Here is a 24161-nt window from a genome sequence, read left to right as displayed (position 1 = left end):
ATCAAAATACTACGTCTAGTCGACTCTTCTCTATGCAGTTGAAACGTGGACCCCTAAAACAGCGACCGTAAATAAATTGGAGTCCTTTGAAATGTGAATCTACCGGAGAATCCTCAAAATTACGTGGACATCGCATACCTCAAACGAAAAAGTGAACACAGTGAAAGTTAGAAAAACATCATACCTAGGCCACATACTGAGAAACAATAACTACCAATATGACTGACGGATTCGACCGTTACTTGATTCAGAACTAACAACAACTTAAGCAAATATACAGTACGCTGGAATAAGTGTTCCCCCCCCCCATATTAACTTATTTGTTTTTAGCACATAAGCAAAACGCTCGGACAGGTCGATTTTTAAAATAATCATAGTATATTATAGCATCAACGTTTCGAATTTTACACGATCCCTCTTCAGGTGACAGTCATAACTTTGATTTTTTTGAATGGGAAAGTACATCATGTGACACCTCATTTAAAAGCTTTTGAAATACTGATTACAAAAATGTATAACACTTGAGCAAAATTTCAGTCCAGTGCTTTTTAACTGCATTCATTTTTTTATAATCCTGAAAAAATTAATAAGAATTTTTGAAAAATTTAAACGCAGAATGAAAGATTACATTATTACCGAGAGCCGAAAGTCCCTAAAAACTTCTATAATATTTATTTTAATAAGTTACAGAGGTGAAAACGAAGAGAAAATTTAGTATGATTTTTAATTTCAAATATATCATTCAAAAGAAACTTTTTGTTTATTCTAAGGGACTTTTGGCCCTCGGTAATAATGTAATCTTTCATTCTGCGTTAAAATTTTTAAAAAAACCTCATTAGTTTTCTCAGGATTCGAAAAAAATGAATGCATTTAAAAAGCATTTGACCGAAATTTTGCCGAAGTATTATACATTTTTGTAACCAGTGTTTCAAAAGCTTTTAAGTGAGGTGTCACATGATGTACTTTCCCATTTAAAAACATCGAAGTTATGACTGTCACCTGAAAAGGGATCGCGTAAAGTTCGAAACATTGATACTATAATATACTATGATTATTTTAAAAATCGACCTGTCCGAGCGTTTTGCTTATGTGCTAAAAATAAATGAGTTTCCAGCGCATTGTATTAAAAACAATAAGAGCCGAAAGAGAAAGCAACTACAGAGTGGCAACTACAAGCTAACTTGTGGTGACTGTCCGAAAACTTACATCGGTCAAACTGGCAGAACCTTTGACAAATGGATAGCAGAGCACAAAAGGGCTTTCAAGAACAGAAAAGCATATTCTACATACGCACTTCACGCATAATCATTCTTTTAATGAACAGTTTCAAATTCTTCATATTCAAAATAAAGGCCTTAAGCTATCTTTATTAGAATCTATGAAAATTAATAAATTGAAAAATACAGATATAATTCTGAATGACCAACTCGAGACAAACAGCTCCCCACTCCTCAACCTCTTCAGTTAAAGACTTAAAAAGGCAAACACATTGTAAACTATATTACTTGAGAAAGGCACTCTGCCGAAACAGCTGTAGTCACATAGTTATAATACATTTTGTGGAAGTATAGAAAACAAACGTTTTCAGTGTTTTATTGTTAACTACCAATATGCTCAACTAATAGTGAAAGGAAAGATCGATAGAAAGAAATGACTAGGAAGGACTATCGTGGCTAAGAAACATCTGACAATGGACAAGGCTGAATTTTGTACAGATAATAAGAACAGCTGAAGACGGACAAGAATTTGTAATTGTAGTAGCCAACCTCCAATGAGGAGAAGGAATTTTAAGAAGAATAACGAGTATCTACCGTAGTGGTTTCGCGTATAAAATAAACTGTTTTTGGTCTACAATTCGCGATGAAAAACAAAGTATCTGACCTCTGGTGGAAGAAATTTAAACTACTATAAGTGGTATAAACAAACCAGAAAATTGTTGATTTGAATGGAATTTGGTCAATATTAAGAAATTTTTAGTAAATTTTAGCATTATGAGTACATTAAAATATTTTAAATCAAATCGGTATTGTTCTGTTCCTCGGTTGAATGTTTGTTTATACCATTTATATCGGCCATTTTCCTGCATTCGACCTGCCCTCTATATTCCGTTTCAATCGCGAATAATACACGCGTGTTGTCGAGGCAGGGAATTATGGGGGATGTACAGGGTTGGCTTCTGCCTTTTGCTTGTAAATTTTAATGCAGCGATTTTCGACTAGTGATTTCTATGTTGGGAATAGGAATCGATGATGAAAACTGTCAAGATTGAAATTTACAATCCAAAAAGTCACTTCAAAGACCTACCACAAGGCAGGAGCCGACGTGTAAACTTTTTAATAATCCCTGCCTTGACAGCACACTTGCATCGTCTTGTCTTAACTTAAACTAAGAAGAAACAAAAAATATAGTGAAAAAATGTATGAGAGGTCTAAATCTAGAAATATACTCAGTGACATTAGAAGTGTTACACCCAGAAGGAATAATAGGGAACTTGCACATTTTTTTATTACATAATAATGTTCAGTTTTGTTTAAAAATGAGATTTCCAAAATTTCACGCTTCAAAAACTCATAATAACTTAGAAGTACAAATTTAAAATCTTCTATGATTTAAAATAGTTCAAACGACCCGTGATGTCACATAGTTCTACCATATGGTTATGTTTATGGTTATAATTAGGCATATTCTTCTTCTTCTTTAGTTTATTGGCCTCCACCCACTTGGGTATTTGGCCAGCTCATCGTCGCGTAATAAGGTAAAAATATTTATATTCTAATTACATTTATCGTATGTCATTGTAATAATATATACCAGTTTGTTGAGATTGGAGTTTGATATAGTTTTTGAAGGAAAGAAAAGAAGGTTTACTATGGAAAAGAAAACACTATAAGTGTTGTTTAGTGCCATTTTGTAAAAGCACAAGTTTTCTAAGTATTTAAAATAGTTCAAACGATCAAAAACACTTGTGACGTCACATAACTGTATTTTCTACAGACGTTTATAATTAATTCGTTTATATTTAATAGACGTTCTAATTTAAAATTACATATTATATACAATTTTGTTTACTTTGTTGGTGCAGAATGTAAACATATAACCATATGACGTCACGACGCGTTTTGAGATAGCTGCTTTAATTTGAATTTAGAATCGTCTTTAAACTAAAATCTAAAAACTAAATTAATGTGTTGCTAAAAACTTAAGTTCAAGAAATTATTACTTCTAATGTCACTGAGTATACTATTTATTTATGTATTGAAAAATTATAAGACGAAGCAAGTTTTCAATCCTAATAGTAAATTAATAATATTGAAAAATATTAAAAATCACTAAAAGATTTTTAAATTGAAAACTTATTGGTACATTTTCATGGTAACACCTCCAAGACTTCTATAATTTGCAAGTCATAGGGATGCGGCAGTGAAGACGAAATTTCTAATTAAAAAGTAAGATTGGTTTGCCTTCGCATTGCAACCGAATAAAAATGGTACACATTTTTATTTTATTTTCGTATTACTCCGTAGAGTAACCAGGTGCATTTTTCAGTTGGAACTTTGCTGGCTGCAGACGGGGGATGTGAATTGCAAGGTGTAGAATTCCTTCCCTTTCGTCTTCACTGCAGCATCCATATGACTTGCAAATTATAGAAGTCTTGGAGGTGTTACCATGAAAATGTACCAATGAGTTTTCAATTTAAAAATCTTTTAGTGATTTTTAATATTTTTCAATATTATTAATTTACTATTAGGATTGAAAACTTGCTTCGTCTTTCAATTGCCAGATGGCGCTTGCCACCTATTATCATCACTTTGGTTGCGATGTGTGGGAAAACCTCTCGATGCAATTTAGTTGGAGTATGGAGAACAGTGCCTACGTTTCTTCTGATGAAGCTCCAATAAGAGCAGAAAATCGCGGTTAAAGGAACTGGACTGCACTCCGTATTCTAATTAAAAAGTAAGATTGGTTTGCCTTCGCATTGCAACCGAATAAAAATGGTACACATTTTTATTGAAAAATTATAATTTATTAACAAAATATTAGCAAGAGCTTACCGAAGGGCGAACCTCCCAAACGAGCTTCCAAAGCTTGAGTCATGGTCAAATAACATCTATCTGTCAACGGTGTTTGAACTAGCCTATCTTGAACTCCTAAATACTCAAATCCATAGTAGAACCTCGCATTTGCCATATGTATCGTTAATTGTTTCAAAACTTCAGTCTGCCTTGGATCAAAATAGAACCTCATTTCACACAACCATTCGAATGCTTTGTTGCTACAAACTCCGTTTGCGATCAGTCTTCTAGTCACAGTTCTTTTGTGTACGAATTCGTTTATGAGATGCTCCAGCTTCTTCCTTCTGAGTTGAGGTTGCTCTTGAAGAACCGAGTCGGCAAGTACATTGAGTGTATTTTCTACCTGTTGAAGTACTTTTTCTAGAGGACCTTTTTGAGGTTCGCTGTTCATCTTGACAAGAGCAGCTTCTACATCTTCGCTCCACAAGATTTGAGCAGCGAGGACCACTATCTGCGCCTGGTATTTGTCGACCCATTGCATGTAACTCTTTGAATCAATGCCGTCTTTAAATTGCTTGATATCTTGTACAGCTTGGGTTAAATTTGAAGCTAAAGTTACACGCATCTCCTTCTCTACCATTGTGAGCCATTCGTTTATCTTTGGATGATCTACAGTCGAGACTGGGTTGTTGAAGTGAACTTCTTCACCTTCCCTTGAAGCTATACCTGTAATTATGGTGTTGTTTTCATTTAAAAGTATAGAAGCAACTCCAGCAAACATTTTTTTAAAGTGTTTCTGAAGTCTAGCGATGTTCTTGCTGTTTCCTATAATTTCCAATAAATCTTCATCTCCAACGAAATAAAATCTGGGGAATGAAGTACGTTCTCTTTCTAGATATTCTCCTAAAGCTTTTTGTATTTTGCCCAATAAATCAGCTAATCTTTCTAAAGCTCGTTGCACTCCTGGAATATTTAATACGTCCATTACCATGGGACTTTTGCTAACCTTTTTCATCAATCCCAGAAATTCTGAACTGATGCTTTGGAATCTCGAGGTTTCCACTGGTAGAAGAGTTTTAATATCGGCACTACCTGAGAAAATTCCTTCGAGGTAAACCCATCTTCTCTGTACATCGATCCAGACATCAAACAAAGCATTAATACGATTCAATTTTTCTTCCCAGGTCAATGCTTCTTCTTCAAAAACTTTGTAATAAGGTGAGAGCTTCATAGCTGCTACTGAATTGATGTGTTCTTTGACTTTATTGAACAAATCGTCCCATCCTCTGATTAGTTTGCACTTGTTTTGATAGTTGATGAGGTCCAGTTCGTAGTTCTGCCAGGACTCACGAACTTGTTTCAAGAATTCTTCTAAAGCCATTTCTCCTTGTGCCACTAGAATGATATCTTTTACGATGGCTTCGTTCTTTTGTAGGTTTACGTCCCAAACCTGTCCTAGTGTTAAATCTGACAAGATCCAGTTTACTCGTAATTGTTTCATCAATTGCTTCCAATGGCGTTCTTTTAGAGCATCAGATTTAAGCTCAACTATGAGCATGTTAACTTTGGTATATGTCTGTAAAGTTTTCTTGACGTACTCATACGAAGCATATTGCCTCAATCTAAAATATAATACAGAGTAAATATTGATCATCTTAAATTTACAGAAAAGTTTACCTTGCTGGTAGTTCCTTTAATTGTGTACTTAGAGCGTCCAACTGCTGTCTGAGCTTCCTTGGTTGAATTGAAAGCCATGGTTTTTCCCTAGTTTCATCTATTTGTTGCCATATTCTTGACAATTCGGACCAAACACCTCTGAGGTCTTGGAGTTCTTCATAGACGACTTGCATTCTGTCTTCGCTGGTGCTTATACCGCCAGGATCTTGAAGCTCGAGAGCTTCTTTAGCCTTGGCAACATTGTCCCTTTCCTCTTTGAGTCTAAATTTTAAACACACAAAAAATTTAGTAAATATATGATAGAAATCAATTTAGATCTCGTTAGACATTATAGTTATTATTATTAATTTAGATCTCGTCAGAAATCTTTGTTGTGTATGAATAGACATGATATTGACAGACATAATATGACAACTCGTTACTAAGATATATTCATCCAACGTAATTCTTCTTCTTTCTTCACTTTTGGTGTGCATTCAAGTGCATTTGCCAGCACATTTCTTAGTATTGCATTTAATCTTGCTCATGGAAATATGCAATACTGTTTGTAAGATTTTAATAAATATCATCGTGTTGGCGACAATTTGATTAAAAATCAGATAGCACAACAAATGAGTTTCAACTTTTCTCTCTTTTTTCACTTGTCCGATTGAAGAAATTATAAAAAAATCACCGAGAGCTATTTTTGTTAAAAAGAAAACAATATTCGCGGTGTGCAAGTACTTGGAAGGGAAACGAGAAACGACCGTGCGCGAGTCGCGGAGAAATATTGCAACTATCTTAAATAATTCATATTAATTGAAATTGTCAAATTGACGTATATTTCATACCTTCTGTCATTGAAGCAGAAAAATTATAGATTGCTCCACAATATTGATATGATATGCAATTATTATATAAAGGTAAATTTAATTAATTGTATTTTGCTTGCAGTACTGCATTTTAATAACTAATTTTATTTACTACATACAATTGTTTACGTTTGCATAACATACCTAACCTGCATCTTATTTTTTCTTCTTATTATTTTTTTGGACTATGGCCTTGACAATTATCCAGCAACCAGGACAAATATAATTGGCCAATATAATTAAAAGTGCGAATAAAAGTACAGAGCGTAAAAATAGAGGTCGCTTTGCCGAACTTGCACGGTCCCAATACTAATTATAGACCAGGACGGATCTGTTTTGAGGTGGATGTGAGCGGTGGCATTCGGATTTTTGCATATGAAGTTAAGTGACAACTTCATTAATTATAATTGACTTATGCTCCTTCTCAAATATGCCCGGAACATTAATACAAATTTTAACTATTTAAAAATCTCGAAAAATATCGGTATTTTTCTACTTTCATTGCATATAACTTTAAAACGATTCATTTTGGAACAAAGTCGTAGGGAAAGAAAATAAAGATAATTGAATTTTGTATAATATACGACTGGTTTAAAATGTCTTAAATTATTACCTTTTGTGCAAAATAGCAATAAATAGAAAATAAGGAAGCAAAAAAGACTGTCTTTATTCAATGTTTTTCAACCACTTTGGTTGCACTTAGGACCTTCATAAATGACTTAGAAAATTCTTACAGCATACTTAAACCGTCCACCAAATTTCATTAAAATCGACCTAATAGATTTTGCATAATAATTTTGCAATCTAAATTTTTTTAAAAAAGTTCAAATTTTTTAAAATCTTTCTGAACAAAAAGTAGACCATTTAGAAGTTTGCTAATTTTTTTTACTTATAAAGAGTTTCTCTACCTATCTAACACAGAATTAAAATCGGATTATTTAAGCGGCCTCAGCACTGTTTTAAAGTTATAAACAATATTTTGACTTATAAACAAATACAGTGAGGACGTTTGAGTTGGAATAAATTCAGTTTCTTGAGAATGGGAGACTCTGGAGATAAATCCCGAAACAGATCGATTTTTATTTTTAATTATAATTTTTTGACATAAATATCATACTAGTGACTAGATACTAGGAACTAATTTAATTAAAAAAAAATTTTAATTCAAACCCTGTATAAATAGTTATGTTAATGTTTATATTAGTGAATACAAAATTGAATAGCCTTTCGATTGAGCTATCACACGGCACCTATTCTCATTTAAAAAAATCATCGATTACGTCATCACGCCCAGATGGATGACGTCACTAGTATGATATATATACCAAAAAATTAGCATTTAAAAATAAAAATCGACCTGTTTCGGGATTTTTCGAATTTATGCCAACTCAAACGTTCTCACTGTATTTGTTTATAAGCCAAAAAATTGTTTATAACTTTAAAACAGTGCTGAGGCCGCTTAAATAATCTGACTTTAATTCTGTAAAGTGTATTAGATAGGTAGAGAACTTCTTTATATGTAAAAAAATTAGCAAACTTCTAAATAGTCTACTTTTTCTTCAGAAAGTTTTTAAAAAATTTGAACTTATAAAAAAAATTAGATTGCAGAATTATTCTGCAAAATCTATCAGGTCGATTTTAATGAAATTTGGTGAACGATTTAAGTATGTTGTAAGAATTTTCTACGCGAATTACGAAAGTTCTAAGTGCAACCAAAGTTATTGAAAAACATTGAATAAAAACAGGCTTATTTTGCCCCCTTATTTTGTATTTATTGCTATTTTGCAGAAAGGGTAATAATTTAAGACATTTTTAACCAGTCGTTTATCATACAAAATTCAATTATCATTATTTTATTTCTCTACGACTTTGTTCCAAAATGAATCGTTTTAAAGTTATAAGCAAAGAAAGTAGAAAAAAATCGATGTTTTTCGAAATTTTTAAATACTTTAATTTTTTTATTTAATGTTCCGGGCATATTTGAGAAGGAGCATAAGTCAATTATTATTGTTGAAGTTGTTACCTAACTTTATCTGCAAAAATCCGAATGCCACCTCGCACATCCAAAAATAGACCTTTTTTCACAGATCCGCCCTGGTCTATTAGGCTTGTTCAATAGGGAACTTGCATAAATTTATTCGAAAAAAATGTTATACATCACAACAGAACATAATTTAAAACATGTATCAAAGATAAAAAAGTTTTGTTTGTCTTTCGTTTGGCCCCTAAAGACGATTAAAAATTCAAATTAAAACAGGTGGTCCAAAACGCGTCGTGACGTCACTGGGTTGTACATTTACATTTTTCCAATAAAGTAAACAGAATTTTAAATTAGACGTTATAAACGTCAGTAGAAAATACATTTATGTGACGTTACAAGTGTTTTTGATCGTTTGAACTATTCATAGAAAATTTTTCTTTTACAAAATGGTTTTATTTTCAATAGTAAACCTTCGTTCCTTTCCTTCAAAAATAGTATAAAACTCAAATTTTAACAAACTGGTATATATTATTACAATGACATACGATAAATGTCATTAGAATATAAATATTTTGACTTATTCCACGACGATGAGCTGGCCAAATACCCAAGTAGGTGGAGGCCAATAAACTAAAGAAGGAGAAGAAGAATATACCTAAATATAAGGTTGTGCCTAGGTATACGTTAAAGTGTACGCAAATAAAAAAGTTAGAGTGTCAGTGATTTCTTATTTTTTATTTGTTTAGTGTTTGTTTTTAAATTAACTATGGAGTGTGGACAATTATTTAGTTCTTTTAACGAGTTTAAGAACATTTTAAAACAGTACAAAAAAAATAAGAGACTATAAATTAATATATATTTTTTTAGTTATAAATGAAATATTATTACCGTCCAAGATTAAAATAAAAGGAAGACCTAAAGCTTTCACAATAATAATTAACTTGTTCTGAAGCTATTATCCTTGTGGAATTTTTGTAATCAACTATTCTAAATGGGAACTAAGCCACAATTTAACTAAAAAATTGATTTTATTATCGTTTCGACGCCGACGTCTAAACCGGATGTCGTTGTCAAAATACAAAATATTATTAAATTAAACAAAAATGTTGTTGCTTAGTAAAAAATTTTTTCTAATAATTTATTTAATCTAATTTTTGTATTTTGACAATGACATCCGATTTGGACGTCGAAACGTTAATAAAATCATTTTTTTAGTTAAATTGTGGCTTATTTTGCATTTAGAATAGTTGATTATAATAATTCACTTACATATAAAAATTATTTTAACAATATTTTGTACCTACATGTCATGTCAACTAAATACATATAATTATTTTGTTAACCTAAATATATACTTTTATATATATACATTGATTTATTACAATTAAGTTTGAAACATCTGAATAGTTCTGCTTCCCTTCCCTTAACAAACATTTTTCTATCAAACAAACACTAAACATATCAAAATAGCATGTACTAAAATGTATAGTCACTGCGCAAGCTAAATAATGACGTGACTGGCTTGATGAAGTTTAATTCGCGTCTACAGTATTTCTCATGATCATCTTTCAGTGCGTCACAGTTTTTCGATTTCTTTCTAACGCATTAAATTGTATGTGACAGAAAAAAAGGCACGTCGGTGATTACATTTCGTCGGTGACATTTTTATAACATTTATTCTAGTTATTCTAGTTGTCGATAGATGGCGCCATAATAAAAAAATAATTTTTTTTTAATTGGATAATAATATTACAAATATAATCTGTATAATTTATAAGACTATACAAATCAAAGAAAATACCATTTTATAAATGCAAGAAACACATTTGATTTGTTTTTATTCCAAATTGAAAATAAAATTTGACAACTGTCAGATTTAACTAAAATGTCATGTTAGAATAAATGTCATAAATGTGTATTAAATGTGTATTATCACGGACTTACCCTTTTTCCTATCATTTGTTACGCACTGAAAAATGATCATGAAAAGGATAATACCTAACTTTTTTATTTGCGTACACGTTAGCGTGTACCTAGACACAGCGAAATATAACCATAATCAAAACTCATGCAAAACTATGTGACGTCACGGGCCGTCTGAACTATTTTATACCGCAGAAGACTTTAAATATGTATTTCTAAGTTATTACGAGTTTTTGAAGAGTGAAATTTTGGAAACCTCATTTTTAAACAAAACTGTACATTATTATCTAATAAAAAAAATGTGCAAGTTCCCTATTGAAACGTACCTTTGATCCAGAAAAAATTTATCGGTAACTACAAATAATTACTACTATAGGTATTTAAGACACATAGTCCATTGTTTCACCAACCGATGCATACTCTGTTTAGGCTGTTTTCTTGTGGCTGTAGGTCGAAGAATTCTTTTACGGCATTTTGTAATTCTTCGTCCATCTGAAAACGATTACCTTTTAACGCCATTTTCAGTAACCCAAACATGTAAAAATCGTAGAGTGATAAATCGGAACTATAGCGTGGATACTCCAATATCCTCCATTTCTTTCGTTGTAGATTCTTTCACTTCTTCGGCGACATAAGGCCCAGCATTGTCGTACAGAAGAATGACAAGCTTTTCTGGGCGTTTTGGTCATATTGCTTGATTAACCTTATTTAAAGTTTCATTATACAGGTTTTCGTTAATATGCACTCTAGGTTCCGTAAAGTCCATGCATGAGCAAGGGTCCTTCATGGTTGAAAAAACATGTTAACATGACCTTTCCCGCAGAAGGATGAAATTGGTATGACCGCACGCTGATTATATTTGAACGGATTATTAACAATAAACGCCATTTTGAAGTCGCTATACTTGACCAAAGATATCTTTCAATTGAACAAGCTTATGATTTAACCAATATCGAATCAAAATACTATCTTTGATTAAATATTTATATCGACAGTGAATAGTTATCAAAAAGTACCTGGAAAATTTGCTTTCAAACAGTTGCAGTTGTGACAAGGCGTCGTCTGGTCTGAGATGCCCTTCGACAGGCTTGCTCTTTTCCCAATCATTTAAGAAGTCATTAGTGCGACTCTCCACTGCCTTGTCTTCGGATACGATCTTCTGCTGGAGACTGGCTACTTGGGTTTGAATGCTAGAATCTTTACGTTTGATGATTTCGTTGAAAGCGCCCCATTCTCCTTCCAAGTTCTCCACGTGTAACCTACAAATTAATTAAGTTAATTATTTGCTACATAGTAACTAAGAATGGTCTATTAAGACAAAGGTTTCAAGATGTGGTTGATCAATTGGAAACACTTTCCAATGAAGCCAATAAAATAGGTTTGCAAATCAATATTAAGGTACTAGTACACTTTAGAAGACCAAAAATAAGCATTTTTTCAAGTGTTTTTTCTCAGAACCTTTATTAAAAATGAATGTAAATCTTTTTACATATTAATATCTAACTCTTAGAGAATACAAAAAATATATCTTCTTTCATTTATGAACGTACACTATTATTGTAGAAGGCGCCAAAGTCGAGGCCTCAAAAAAAAGTAGTTCCAATGGCGGACAGTTAATCTCAGGATTGGGATCTCTGAAATTTGAAAAATTTTTGTGAAAAAATCGCCCGTTTTTCTTCAGTTTTTCATGGTTAAAAATCTTTATTTTTTATTTTTTGGTCAAATTGTGGCAAATTGTCACGTAAGAAAGCTACCTTTTTCAAATGCAGTATGATTTTTTTCTTTCAGATATCCCAATCCTGAGATTAACTGTCCGCCATCATTTTTCGAGGCCTCGACTTTTGCGCCCTCTACAAAATTAGTGTACGTGCATAAATGAAAAAAGATATATTTTTTGTATTCTTTAAGAGTTAGATATTAATATGTAAAAAGTGTTATGTTCATTTTTAATAAAAGTTCTGAGAAAAAAAATCTTGAAAAAAAAAATTATTTTTGGTCTTCTAAAGTGTACTAGTACTAGTACCTTAAAACCAAATCCCTGAGAATAAATGCAAGAAACAACATACTGCATATTTACTATTAACAACATACGGATTGAAAATATGGAAAAATTGAAAGAAGAATAGTGCTCGCCAATAAGTGTTACTATGGCTTAAGAAGACAGATGGCCTCAAAAATGCCTAAAAAAATTAAACTGACTGTATACAAAACACTAATAAGGCCAGTGCTAACATATGGCTCAGAAACTTGGTCACACAGAATGACCAAGAAATGCTCAAACGTTTTGAGCGAAAAATACTAAGACGAATATATCGTCGGCTTACTGCCAAAACCAACTAACTCCACTTTTTGTCGATTCTGAGTTAAGTACGTCTTTGTACTTAATAATTATCAAAGAATGTACTGATGAAACCAGACATTTCAAAGCAGATTTTAAATGTGGGAAACAGAAGGGTCTCAAAACAACTAATTCCAATGATGACACTTTTATTCAGCCAAAAACAGATATGTGCAGTTGTCTGCACATCTCCGTTTAAATAAAATAGTATTTTATCATTTACAATATTCTAGTTCTGCCAAAACAAGACAAGTGCCTGATATGGAGGACAGTGATGTTCAAAGTTACCTAGAAGTTGACTAACTTTGTACAGCCAAAACCCGACAAGTGCCGAAAAAAAATGTTTTTTGTACTTTTTTTTAACTTTCACTTCATTTTAATAAGTTTTTAACAAAATTTTTCGTTTATAATGTTATTTACTTTAATATTTTTCAGTCATTAAATCATTTTTAAATTCAAACGATTTTTCATTTCAAATTAAAGTTTAAAACGTCGATTACTCAAAACTATAAAAAGTGGAGTTAGTTGGTTTTGGCAGTAAGCCGACGATATGGAGGCATAAAAGAACAAGGTTTGTGGGCAGGCGTTACAACTTTGAGTTGTATAGAAGTTTTGGAGAACCTGACGTTGCAAAATTCATTAAGGTAGAACGCCTTAGATGGGTAGGTCATGTAATCAGACGAGAGGAAGATGCCATAGTCAGAAAAGTTTTTGACTGAAAAGTGCCGATAGGACAACGAACAAGAGGAAGACCGAGAGTTTTAGGTACCAAGACAACCTAGAAAATGATATGAAATCTATTGGAATTAGAGCATGGAGAAGTTGCCCGAGACAGGGGCGAATGGAGAATTGTTCTGAAGAAGGCTTTGGCTCATAAAGAGCTGTAACGCCACTGATGATGATGATAGTAACTAAGAATGGTCCAATGAAGCCAATAAAATAGGTTTAAAAATAAATATTAATAAAACCAAATCCCTGAGAATACAAGTAATTGGACTTCGTAAGTCCTAGGTATTCACCCAAAGTAATCGAAAGTAGAACTGGAAGTCGATATTTGAACGCTTCGTGTAACTTTGCGTCGATCGATATACGATTTTACTAATTTTGAGTCATTTTGACAATGGGTCATCATTGTTTAAACAGAAATGACTTCAAAACAGGAACTAAAGATTAAAAGTCAACTTTTCAATACGTTTCGATTGATGTGTTACATGTACTATTTCTGCGACTATAACGGCAATTCTGGTTAGAACGTGTTAAGCGGAAATGATATAAAAACCAAAACCCAAATTTTTTCTTATCTTGCTAAGGCACGTCGAATGATATATCGCTTATACTATTTCGGTGACTTTAGAACAGTTCATACGGTTGCAACTCTAAAACTGGAAGTCCGATGTCAAATTTCTCATCTTTAATACCATCCTCGGGTTATAAGCTTTCATTCGACACCTCATTTGTCATTCTATCTGTATTAGTAATGGAGGAGTTGTATTCGCGGACGGAAAGACAGATGAACAGACAGTCATGAAACTGGAAGTATATATTTGTTTTCTTCTTGAGAAGTAGCGTCGAATAATATCACGTGTACTATTCCGGTGACTTTAAAACAGTACTTCTGGTCGCATTACTAAAACCGGAAGCCCTACGTCAAATTTCGCACATTTAGTACCATCCTTGGACTATAAGCTTTCATTCGACACCTCAAATGTTATTCTACCTGGTATATTGACAAAGGAGTTATATTCGCAGTCGGACGGACAGACAGCCTAGGTCAAATTTCTCACCTTTAGTACCATCCTTGGATTAGCTTTTATTTGACACCTCATTTGTCATTCTACCTAGTATAATGACGTAGGAGTTATATTCGCGGTCGGACAGACCGACGGACAGACAGCCTAAGTCAAATATCTCACCTTTAGTACCATCCTTGTATTATAAGCTTTCATTTGACACCTCATTTGTCATTCTAGCTGGTATATTGACGGAGGAGTTGTGATCACAGACAGACAGACAGACAGACGGAGGTGGATAATTCAGTTTTCACATTTTTTCACTTTTTTTCAAAATTGGGTGAAAACAAAATGCAAGAAACAACATACTACATATTTACTATTAAAAATATACGGATTGAAAATATGGAAATTGTATGTATCTTGGAAGTATCATAACAGAAAGCGGAAGTACGGAATACGATATTCGTATGAGGATACGAAAAGTTCAACAAGCTTTCAACATGTTCAACCCTGTTTGGAGGTATGACCAGTAAACTACAAAGACAAAGATCCGCATATTCCAGTCATGTCTGTTCTACTCTACGGATCTGAAATCTGGAAGTGACAAAAAATCTTACAGACAAAAACCAGACAGAATTGTTCGTCTTTTCTGCCCTAACATCATCAGAAACGAAGATCTGCTAGACCTAACCGAAAAACAGACGGTAGAAAATGAAATAAAGTCCAGAAAGTGGGGCTGGATCAGACACACACTCCGAAAAAGTAATTTCAGTATTGCAAAGACTGCCCTAGAGTGGAATCTCCAAGGAAAAAGAAAAACAGGTCTTCTTTCTTCTTCATGTACCATGTCCTTTCAGAACGTTGGTTACCATCACAGTTATATTAATTTTATTCACTGCCACCCTAAAAACAGGTCGCCCAACACAAACTTGGAGAATGAGAACTCGGGAACTTTTATAGAAGCTATAGATTAAAACCAAGTACTACAAAAACTGAACTATCAACTTTTCATCTCAACAACAGGCTGGCAAACAGAATTACCTTGGGGTTACTCTAGCTCTAGACAAAAAGCTCACATTGAAAGAACACCTGACGACAACAGCAGCAAAACTAAAAAACGTTACAATATAATACAGAAACTCTGCTACACTCGAGGAAAGATCCTCCGCTCTTGGCCTGATATATCCGGTGACAGAATACTCTACATCTATATAGAGATAACCGATGTGGTTAAATAGCAGACTTGGTCGACACTCAAGCGCGTTTTGCGTATTATAACGAGCATAATAATTACACAGGCCAACAAAAAAAAATTTATAAAACTTTTCTTACAAATGTATGTGAATCATATGTATTTTTTTTCGCTAAAAAAGATTCTGAAATTAGATTTTAAGTATCACCCATGGTTTTCCCACAATATGACACTGGTTTATTATACATTATAATAATTTGAAAAGACAAGATACCGAAATACATTAAAATGATACATTATTAGAATAAAACCTTTTATCTAATTCTTATTTTGTAATATTATAGGTCGGTGCAATCATTTCAGGTGTCAATGCTTTTGTATTTTCTTTTTCTTTTTTAAGTAAAACTTCTGAAGTAGCTTTTTCTCCTATGCGAGGCACTCTGTTGTTTCTGATGAAGTGACCAACAGTAATCACCCATCACATTGGTGTTCCAACGTCCCTGGTATCGTTTCTCCATCCCCTTGATATCCTAGTGGAATCGTTTGCCTTGTTCTTCACTGACATCACCCAGATTTTCAGGGAAGGAGTCAAGATGGTTATGCAAAAGGTGGATTTTGAGGCTCATTTGACATCCCAAATCTTAAATCTCATCTAATATCTTAGAAAACTTATCTAATAAATTAGCTAATATAAGGTCGTAGTTAGGGTCTTTCACATTACCTAAAAACTTGGTTACTTGTTTGAATGCAAAAAGCATCTTTTTCCTTAGTAGTCATTTTCGTTTCAAAGGTAATTATGCAATTTTAAATGTTAAATTGTGAAAGAATGGTGGGTGATACAGCATTTTTAATATGCTTTTCGGACTCAGCACAAAATACATAAGATAGAGGTAATCTTATCAAAAAAGTTTTTTCATCGTTGGCCTGTGTTATTATAACCACCCCCCAATGGGGCTACCCAGCCTTAGTAACATATCTCCATCCAACCTACGCTAATTATGGATAATCGTCCACAACGACATTCCCGATATTCTTGGAAACCGTCTCTCGTCTCCGATCCAGGTTACCACTACTGAAATCCGCTCAAGCGGTCAGTATCATTGACTTAAATGCCCGATGGAGAGAAGAATGAGAAAGTAAGACAGATCCGCATTACCATAGTCTATTGGACACCACAGACAAACCTGACGGATTTGAACGTCCCCGGACTGCCCACGCAGAGCATACACAGGCGACCCTACAGACTTTGTAATGGCAACCGAAGAGTCAATAAAATATATTAAAAAAAAACTGGATATCTGTTTGTGATGTGTTTGTATAAATTTAAATTGAATTACCAATTCTCTGATGTAAGCCATACCCTAAATAAAATACAATTTAGATTAACTTACCAATTTGTTGGGAACTGGAATCTCTGTCGTTCCAAAATCCTTTGACCCTCCTTGTAAATATCAACTTGTTTCTCCCAAGCCTTCATGCTTCGTTTCAACTGTTGAACGTAAGTAATGAAGCTAACCGCGTCTGATGTGCTGGCAGCCTCGATGCTTTGGAGTTCCAAGTCTGATCTTGACTTGGATACATTGGCGTGGAAAGATGTCATTTCGTTACTAAGTAGACCACCGAATTTGCCTAAAGTGTCTTTGTGCCATGAATCGTATTTTAGAGAGACTTTGCTTTGGACTTTGGCGAAGTCGATAATAATGGGACCGAATTCACGACGGGTGTCTGAAGTGTCAAATGTCGTACGAGTTTTTCTGAAAAAAGAAAATTGACATTTATTTATCTATATAAATAAAAATATAAAAATGAATGTTTGTGTGTATGTACCTTATAGACTCGCAAACTATGCATTTCTGGATGGTTTCTGAGTTGGTACGATGAACCTAAGTAAAAAGGGGGCTTGCCACCCCCCGGATTTTTTTTTTATTTTTTTTTGGCAAACTGTTTTTCTTAATCTTTTATGATGTAGAATCAAAATATAACTCTACATTTTCACTTTTTTTATCCACAACCGTTATTTTTTAATAGCCATTTAAATATTTTACATCTATATAAATAAAAAATGAATGTTTGTATGTACGTATGTACCTTATAGACTCGCAAACTATGCATTTGATCGTATGATGATCCTAATCAGCGGCGCCGCCGCCTCCGCCGTGATTATCGAGAATCCACGAAATTAATGAATTCAATGGAAGGTAATAGCAATATAGTTGTTTATTGTTTGTCCGCTATAACTTTTCCCATGCGTCACGATTCATTTTCAAACAAATTACGTCAAAACATAAAGTGAAACGAACGTCGATGTGTATATACATTTTGTATACTGTATACTACACACATCGGCGTACGTTTCACTTTATGTTTTGACTTAATTTGTTTGAAAATGAATCGTGACGCATGGGAAAACTTATAGCGGACGAACTATATGTATCGAGAATAGTAGTGGCGTTTATAATTATTATTGTCATTTTACCTTCTCAGTGTAACTCTCAATTAAATTTATTATTAATTTGCTGGGCCACAATTACCAAGGAGAAATTCAAAGGAGAGGATATCTTTATCCCGCGTATTCCGAGGATTTCAACAGATTTGCCATTTGATTTCAAGTATCTACAATTTCCCGTGCCCTTGGCTTTTGCCACTATGATGAACAAATCACAAGTTTGTTGGAACTTAAGAGTGTCTATGTTACTATGTGTATGAGAAATAACTAAATTAATTCTGTTTTATTACATACTATTTTTAATATTATTATTATTATTATTTTTTCACTTAAGTTACATGACGTGGAAGCTAATAGAAGAATATAACAAATGGGGTCTCGAAGTCAACATTAAGAAAACTGAAGCCATGTGTATTGGATGAACAAAGCAGTCCGTTACATTAGACGATGGGGTAGAAATTAAACACTGCGATGAATACAAGTACCTGGGCATGAAGATAACTCAAGATGGAACACTCGATGCTGCTATAAAAGACAGAAACATGGAGGGTAGAAAAGCCATATCTATGATGAACGGCATTCTGTGGGACCAGACAATATCTAAAGCGAACAAACAGCTCATATACAATAGTATACTTAAAAGTATAATCACATATGGCAGTGAAGTTTGGCCACTGAAACAAAGAGCGCAGAAAATGTTACTAGCAACAGAAATGGACTTCTGGATAAGAGCAGCAGGCAAATCAAGAAGAGATCGGATACCGAACGAGAGAATACGAGAAATGATGGGAGTAACACATACAATAATTGATGACATAAAAACAAAACAACTGGTATGGTACGGCCGTGTACAGAGAATGCCAGATGACAGGATCCCTAGACAGATTTTGGCATGGACACCACAAGGGAGAAGAAAAAGAGGAAGGCCGAGAAGAAGCTGGAGGGAGGGAATTGAAAAAGAACTAGAGGAAAGAGAAATCTCTCCAGGTCTATGGTTAAACAGAGAAGAATGGCGGTTAGGAGTCGGAAGGCGTCGGAGAACGCTGTAAACCGATAGTAGTAGTATTATTTTTTATTTCTTTTAATTTTTATTTATTGAGCTTTGACAGAATTTTATATATTTCTAAGGCATGCGGTACGAAGTTCGCCGGGTCAGCTAGTACAAAATAAATATTAATCTATAATTCGACTGAATACTTATGTTTAATATTAGATCGTTTACATCATTTATGCTTATTTCTTCTTCTTCTTCAAGTGCCTCATCCTTTAAGGTCATTGGCGATTATTACAACCCATTTTACTTTGTCTGCAGCGGTTTTGAAGAGTTCTGCTGTTGGTTTTCCGCTCCACTGCTTTAAATTTTTCAGCCAGGACGAGCGTCGTCTCTCCGGTCCTCTTTTTCCTTCCACTTTCCCTTGTATAACCAATCGCTTCTATAATTTCTAAGCTGTTGAAAGCTGATCTTGGGGATTGTGTCTGATAATGAGGTGTTAACTATTTTCCTGAACTTGATCCTTCAACGTATCGTGTTGTTGCTTTTCGACAACATACTTAAATTTTAGATCAGTAAAACACATGAGAATGCAAATTTGACCAAACTGCATACTCTGTTTACCTAAATTATGGTATGGTGTAACGGTACGGAAATCAATAGTATTTTCGCTTCACCCTGTATTCTAAATTCGTTAAAATCATGTTTGGTTTCAGAGGAAGATTTTTAAATTCTCACATGAATCTATCGCTTGGTAAATCGGAAACGTAATTCGTTCTCGTATTCTCATAGATACTCATATTTCTTTTATCTGAGGGACCTCGATAGATTTATATTATTTTGAACCGACAAAAGGGATCTTTAGCTATAAAATCTTCGATAAGTGATTTCTGGCGACCGAAATATGTTATTTTGAGCTGGTTTGTTTATATACCGCTTTGCAGAGATAAGGGTTCTGAGTTGAGTAACGAGTCCAGATGTTGTTTGCTAAATTGGCATTCTCATGGGAGAGTTTTGTCCAAGGTGACGCAAAACTCATGATGTTGGTAAATCTTTGATTCGCTGAGATGAGAAGTCGATGAGAAAAATGATTAAACTTTTCTTTAATTGGTTGATCGAGAAATATCGGTAGGAAGTGGGATGTTTTTTTAGAAGAGGTTGTTTCTGAGAGATCGAGTCGATTTGGATCGGTAGATTAATGCTAGTTTTGGCATCCAAGCAGGAGAAATTCATTCAAGTTGGAACCGTAGAGAGTTGTTAGAGCCTCGGAAGTCTGCTAGTCGCAGTACCTGAGTGGTTTAGTTTCCATTTGAGTTTGAGTATGGTGAAGTTCTTGTGCAATTAGAATGCAGAAGTTATTGTGTTAGTAGTGGAGTTAAAGTGTTCCATTATGGTCTAATTAAGTCGTAGACCACCGCGTTCAGCCACTTTTAGGCGAACGCGACTTTTTATACCAATGCCAATATATAATCTCTTCGCACGCAGGCAGGAATTAGTTAGTTTTTTTGTTAGCAATTTCTAACATTACCGTTAAAGCATGAAGTAGTTTTTGTCTTTTTGTCCAGTTTAATATACTAAAGAAATAATAAGTTTCTTCAATATTTTGTTCGAACAGTGCCAATTTGTTTCAACGAAAATAATTGCTGAAAGTTTCATAATAAATAAACTATGGATAGCAGATGTACTTTCCATATATCTATTCTTTTTGTAATGTGACTATAGTGAAGTGTAACTGTGTCTTGGACTTTTGAAAATCAACCATGAGAAGATGCAGGACTATGTACAGTACAAGGTATTTTTTTGTAAACTCTTTATTTTTTCTTGGTAAACTTGATCTCTTATTTTTGTAAATCCGTAAGAGATCACAGTTCTTTTCAATTTTATTTTAATTCAATAAATACTGTCTGATTCATTGCAAAATATTATTTTATTATTGTCTTTTCCCTTTTTCTTGTTTCTTAAGTACAACAAAGATTTGGCTAAGTAAAGACATATTAGGTAAGTTACACTGATTTGCTTTCATTTAAAAGTATATGATTTTGTATTGACTATGTTTTTGTTAATTTTTAATTTGAGCTATCTTTTCTTTAATGTTTCTATTTTTGTATATGCTTGCAGTGGCGCCCAATATTTTATTTCTATTTTTTTATTTCTAAGATAATAAGAGAATATTAATAGCACCCCGTTAAGACCGCCCCCCATATCTCTTCCGTACTGAGCAACCGAGGACATGTTCTTCAAATTTTGTAACACGTTATCATCCCCTTCCATGACATACCAACATCTTGTCAATTTTATTTACATTATTACTAGAGGGTGAATTTCGTCGTTACAATGGTACAGAGATTTTTGGACATGGCATTTGTTGGCTTAGTTTAGGAACAGAATGCAATGCAAAATTCATGTTCGCACATTATTTTCTGTGAGTCTTGTTTATATGAATTACTGTAGGCAATACATTATCAAAATATGACTTATCAAATCATTAAAATTGGTCACCTTCTTTTTATATTCATTATTTTTGTTTGTTGCGTATCGGTAACATTGTTCCTTTAGATTTGAATGTGTTGGCAAAGTTTTTTATTGGGTGATCGTTGATTGAATATCACGTCCCTTCTTAAACTGTTAACAAAAAGCTAAAACATATATCTTGAAATAATTCTTTTAATAAAACTGTTGATAGTTAACAATTTATCTAAGACACATTTTTATTTATAAATTCATAAAACTAAAGACTTACTTGATATCATTTAAACATTCCATCCATTTGCCAATATCTTCTCCTAGTTTTCCGTACAGATTATCAGCTTGCAAGTCCCAAAGCGATTGATAGGTCAACCATTCGTTCACGTAGTTTTGAACCTAAAAATGCAAATACATGGTCAATTTGAAGATCAAATCAAGTATTTAAAACTTACCTCTTTAATTTTGGAAGCAATTGCACTGTAAGCCGAGTTTAGAGGTTGAGCTCCACCCGGCAACTTAGTTAATATGTTCCTGTAGGTTTCTGTAACAGGTTTATCGACGCCAACTTGATACCTGCTACTTTGCAACCTCTGCTGGGATGTGACGATAGCTTGCCATGCAAACAACTGTTGCATGATCAAAAATCTGGCTTCTTCGATGCTTGGGTACAGATACATGGTTTGGTTTGTTATTCTAACTTCATGAACCATGGTTTGGATCTGCGGATCTCCTCCTGGTTTGTGTGTCGGTTGAGCGGGAGCGTCGGTGTCCATGCTGTGATCGATTTCCTTCTTGTGGCCGCTCAGTGCATCGGTCCAGGCTTCCACTCCAGCTTGCAGACGTCTTGCTAAATTCTTCTCAACCTAATTCAACATTTTCTGGTTAGACAAGTAAAATCTTCCGAAGTAAAAAACAAATATAAGTAATATACAGGGTGCGCCAAACCTCTGGTCTTCTTTGATTACGGCTAAACTGTGAGATATACAAAAAAATGTTTATAACAAAACTAATGTGTATCAAAGAGGTCTATAATTTAAAATTATTTTCAATTATACAGGGTGAGTCAGAACGACGGTATGAACCAAAGTTGTATTTTTTTAAATGGAACACCCTGTATATTAAATCATTTTTGAATATATTATTTAAAAATATAAAAAATTTGTATAACGTCTTATAGGCCTGAAGTTAATAATTTTCAAAATATTTACATTTTTATTGAGAAAAATGGTAATATTTATAGGGTTGTGGATTATGTTTCCAAGGAAATAAAAATTTAGGTGATAGGTCAAAGTTTTTAAAATATAGTGTTATTTTTAAATAATTTAATATTTTTTACTTTTATTCATAAAACATACAGTGTGATCACTATTTGCAAATACAAAATTTTCTCATTTTTTTTAAATGGGACACCCTGTATATTAGTTTTGAGTTTGGTAGTAAATATTACAACCTTTCTTTTGGTATAAGATTGTATGTACCTAGCATGTTTCGTTTTGTAGATATTTTAAAAAAACTATAGATTTTAGGTTTTTGCGGATTTTTTATTTAAAAATTTTTTTGCAAAAAAAATAATTATAATCTGGTTTTAGAAACATACACTAAAATATAAAATATGAAAATAAAAACGTAATTAAAGATTAAAATAAATCATATGCTAGTACAATTCAATTGAATTTAATAACTTTAAATTATTTTACAAAAAATATTTTACCTTATTAATGAATACATAAATTAGTTACTAAATTAAATAAACAACCAAATTTTAAATCAATCGTAGTAATTCTTCTACCGCAGCAACTTTCCTGTACCAAATTAATTGTTAGTTATATTGTATTTACGAGTAAGATCAGTTAATAACTTTTTAATTTACCTACATCTTGAGAACGTATAAAGTATGCTTTGAAACAAATGAACGTTATGGAAGTATATTAAGAAGTAAATAGTATCTATGTACCTACTCGTGTCACAAAAGCTGGTAATAATTTCTAATGGTTTCGCCCAAAACAAATGTCATATCCAAAAAATTTTCGGTTAAAAAATTAAAATTTAAAATATAAAAAATTGTTACAAAAATTTCAACTACAAAAGTATTACCAGTTTTTGTGACACCAGTAAATACTATTTATATTAATAAATAATTTGGATGATACATTTAACATTCATTTGTTTCAAAGCATACTTTATAATAATTTTTATATTCTCAAGATGTATGTAAGTAAATTTAAAAGGTAAATTAAAAGTTTAACTAAATACAATTTAACTAACAATTAATTTGGTACAGGAAAGTTGCTGTAGTATAAAAATTACTGCGGTTGATTTAAAATTTGGTTGTTTATTTAATTTAGTAACTAATTTATGCATTCATTAATATGGTAAAATATTTTTTGTAAAATAATTTAAAGTTATTAAATTCAATTGAGTTGTACTAGCATTCGATTTATTTTAATCTTTAATTACGTTTTTATTTTCATATTTTATATTTTAGTGTATGTTTCTAAAACCAGATTATAATTATTTTTTTTGCAAAAAAAATTTTAAATAAAAAATCCG

At 32.9% G+C, this 24161-nt stretch overlaps 1 protein-coding gene across 4 annotated transcripts in view; it reads right to left on the bottom strand.

Annotated features, from left to right (window-relative positions):
- Positions 1–24161, bottom strand: part of LOC114331494 (dynein heavy chain, cytoplasmic) — a 144735-nt gene that overhangs the window by 77087 nt on the left and 43487 nt on the right. For all 4 annotated transcript variants that reach the window (XM_050643656.1, XM_050643658.1, XM_050643659.1 and 1 more), the window contains 6 exons: positions 22064–22474; positions 21886–22007; positions 17100–17462; positions 11462–11704; positions 5691–5951; positions 4053–5635 (listed from right to left, as the gene is read on the bottom strand). In XM_050643656.1, coding sequence (XP_050499613.1) covers positions 4053–5635; positions 5691–5951; positions 11462–11704; positions 17100–17462; positions 21886–22007; positions 22064–22474 — 2983 coding nt within the window. The remainder of the gene's footprint in view (positions 1–4052; positions 5636–5690; positions 5952–11461; positions 11705–17099; positions 17463–21885; positions 22008–22063; positions 22475–24161) is intronic.

Source organism: Diabrotica virgifera, chromosome 2, assembly GCF_917563875.1.
Source record: "Diabrotica virgifera virgifera chromosome 2, PGI_DIABVI_V3a".
In the NCBI taxonomy this organism is placed as follows: Eukaryota; Metazoa; Arthropoda; class Insecta; order Coleoptera; family Chrysomelidae; genus Diabrotica; species Diabrotica virgifera.
The sequence above is the reverse complement of the archived record's forward strand: the minus strand, read 5'-3'. Positions and strand labels throughout refer to the sequence as shown.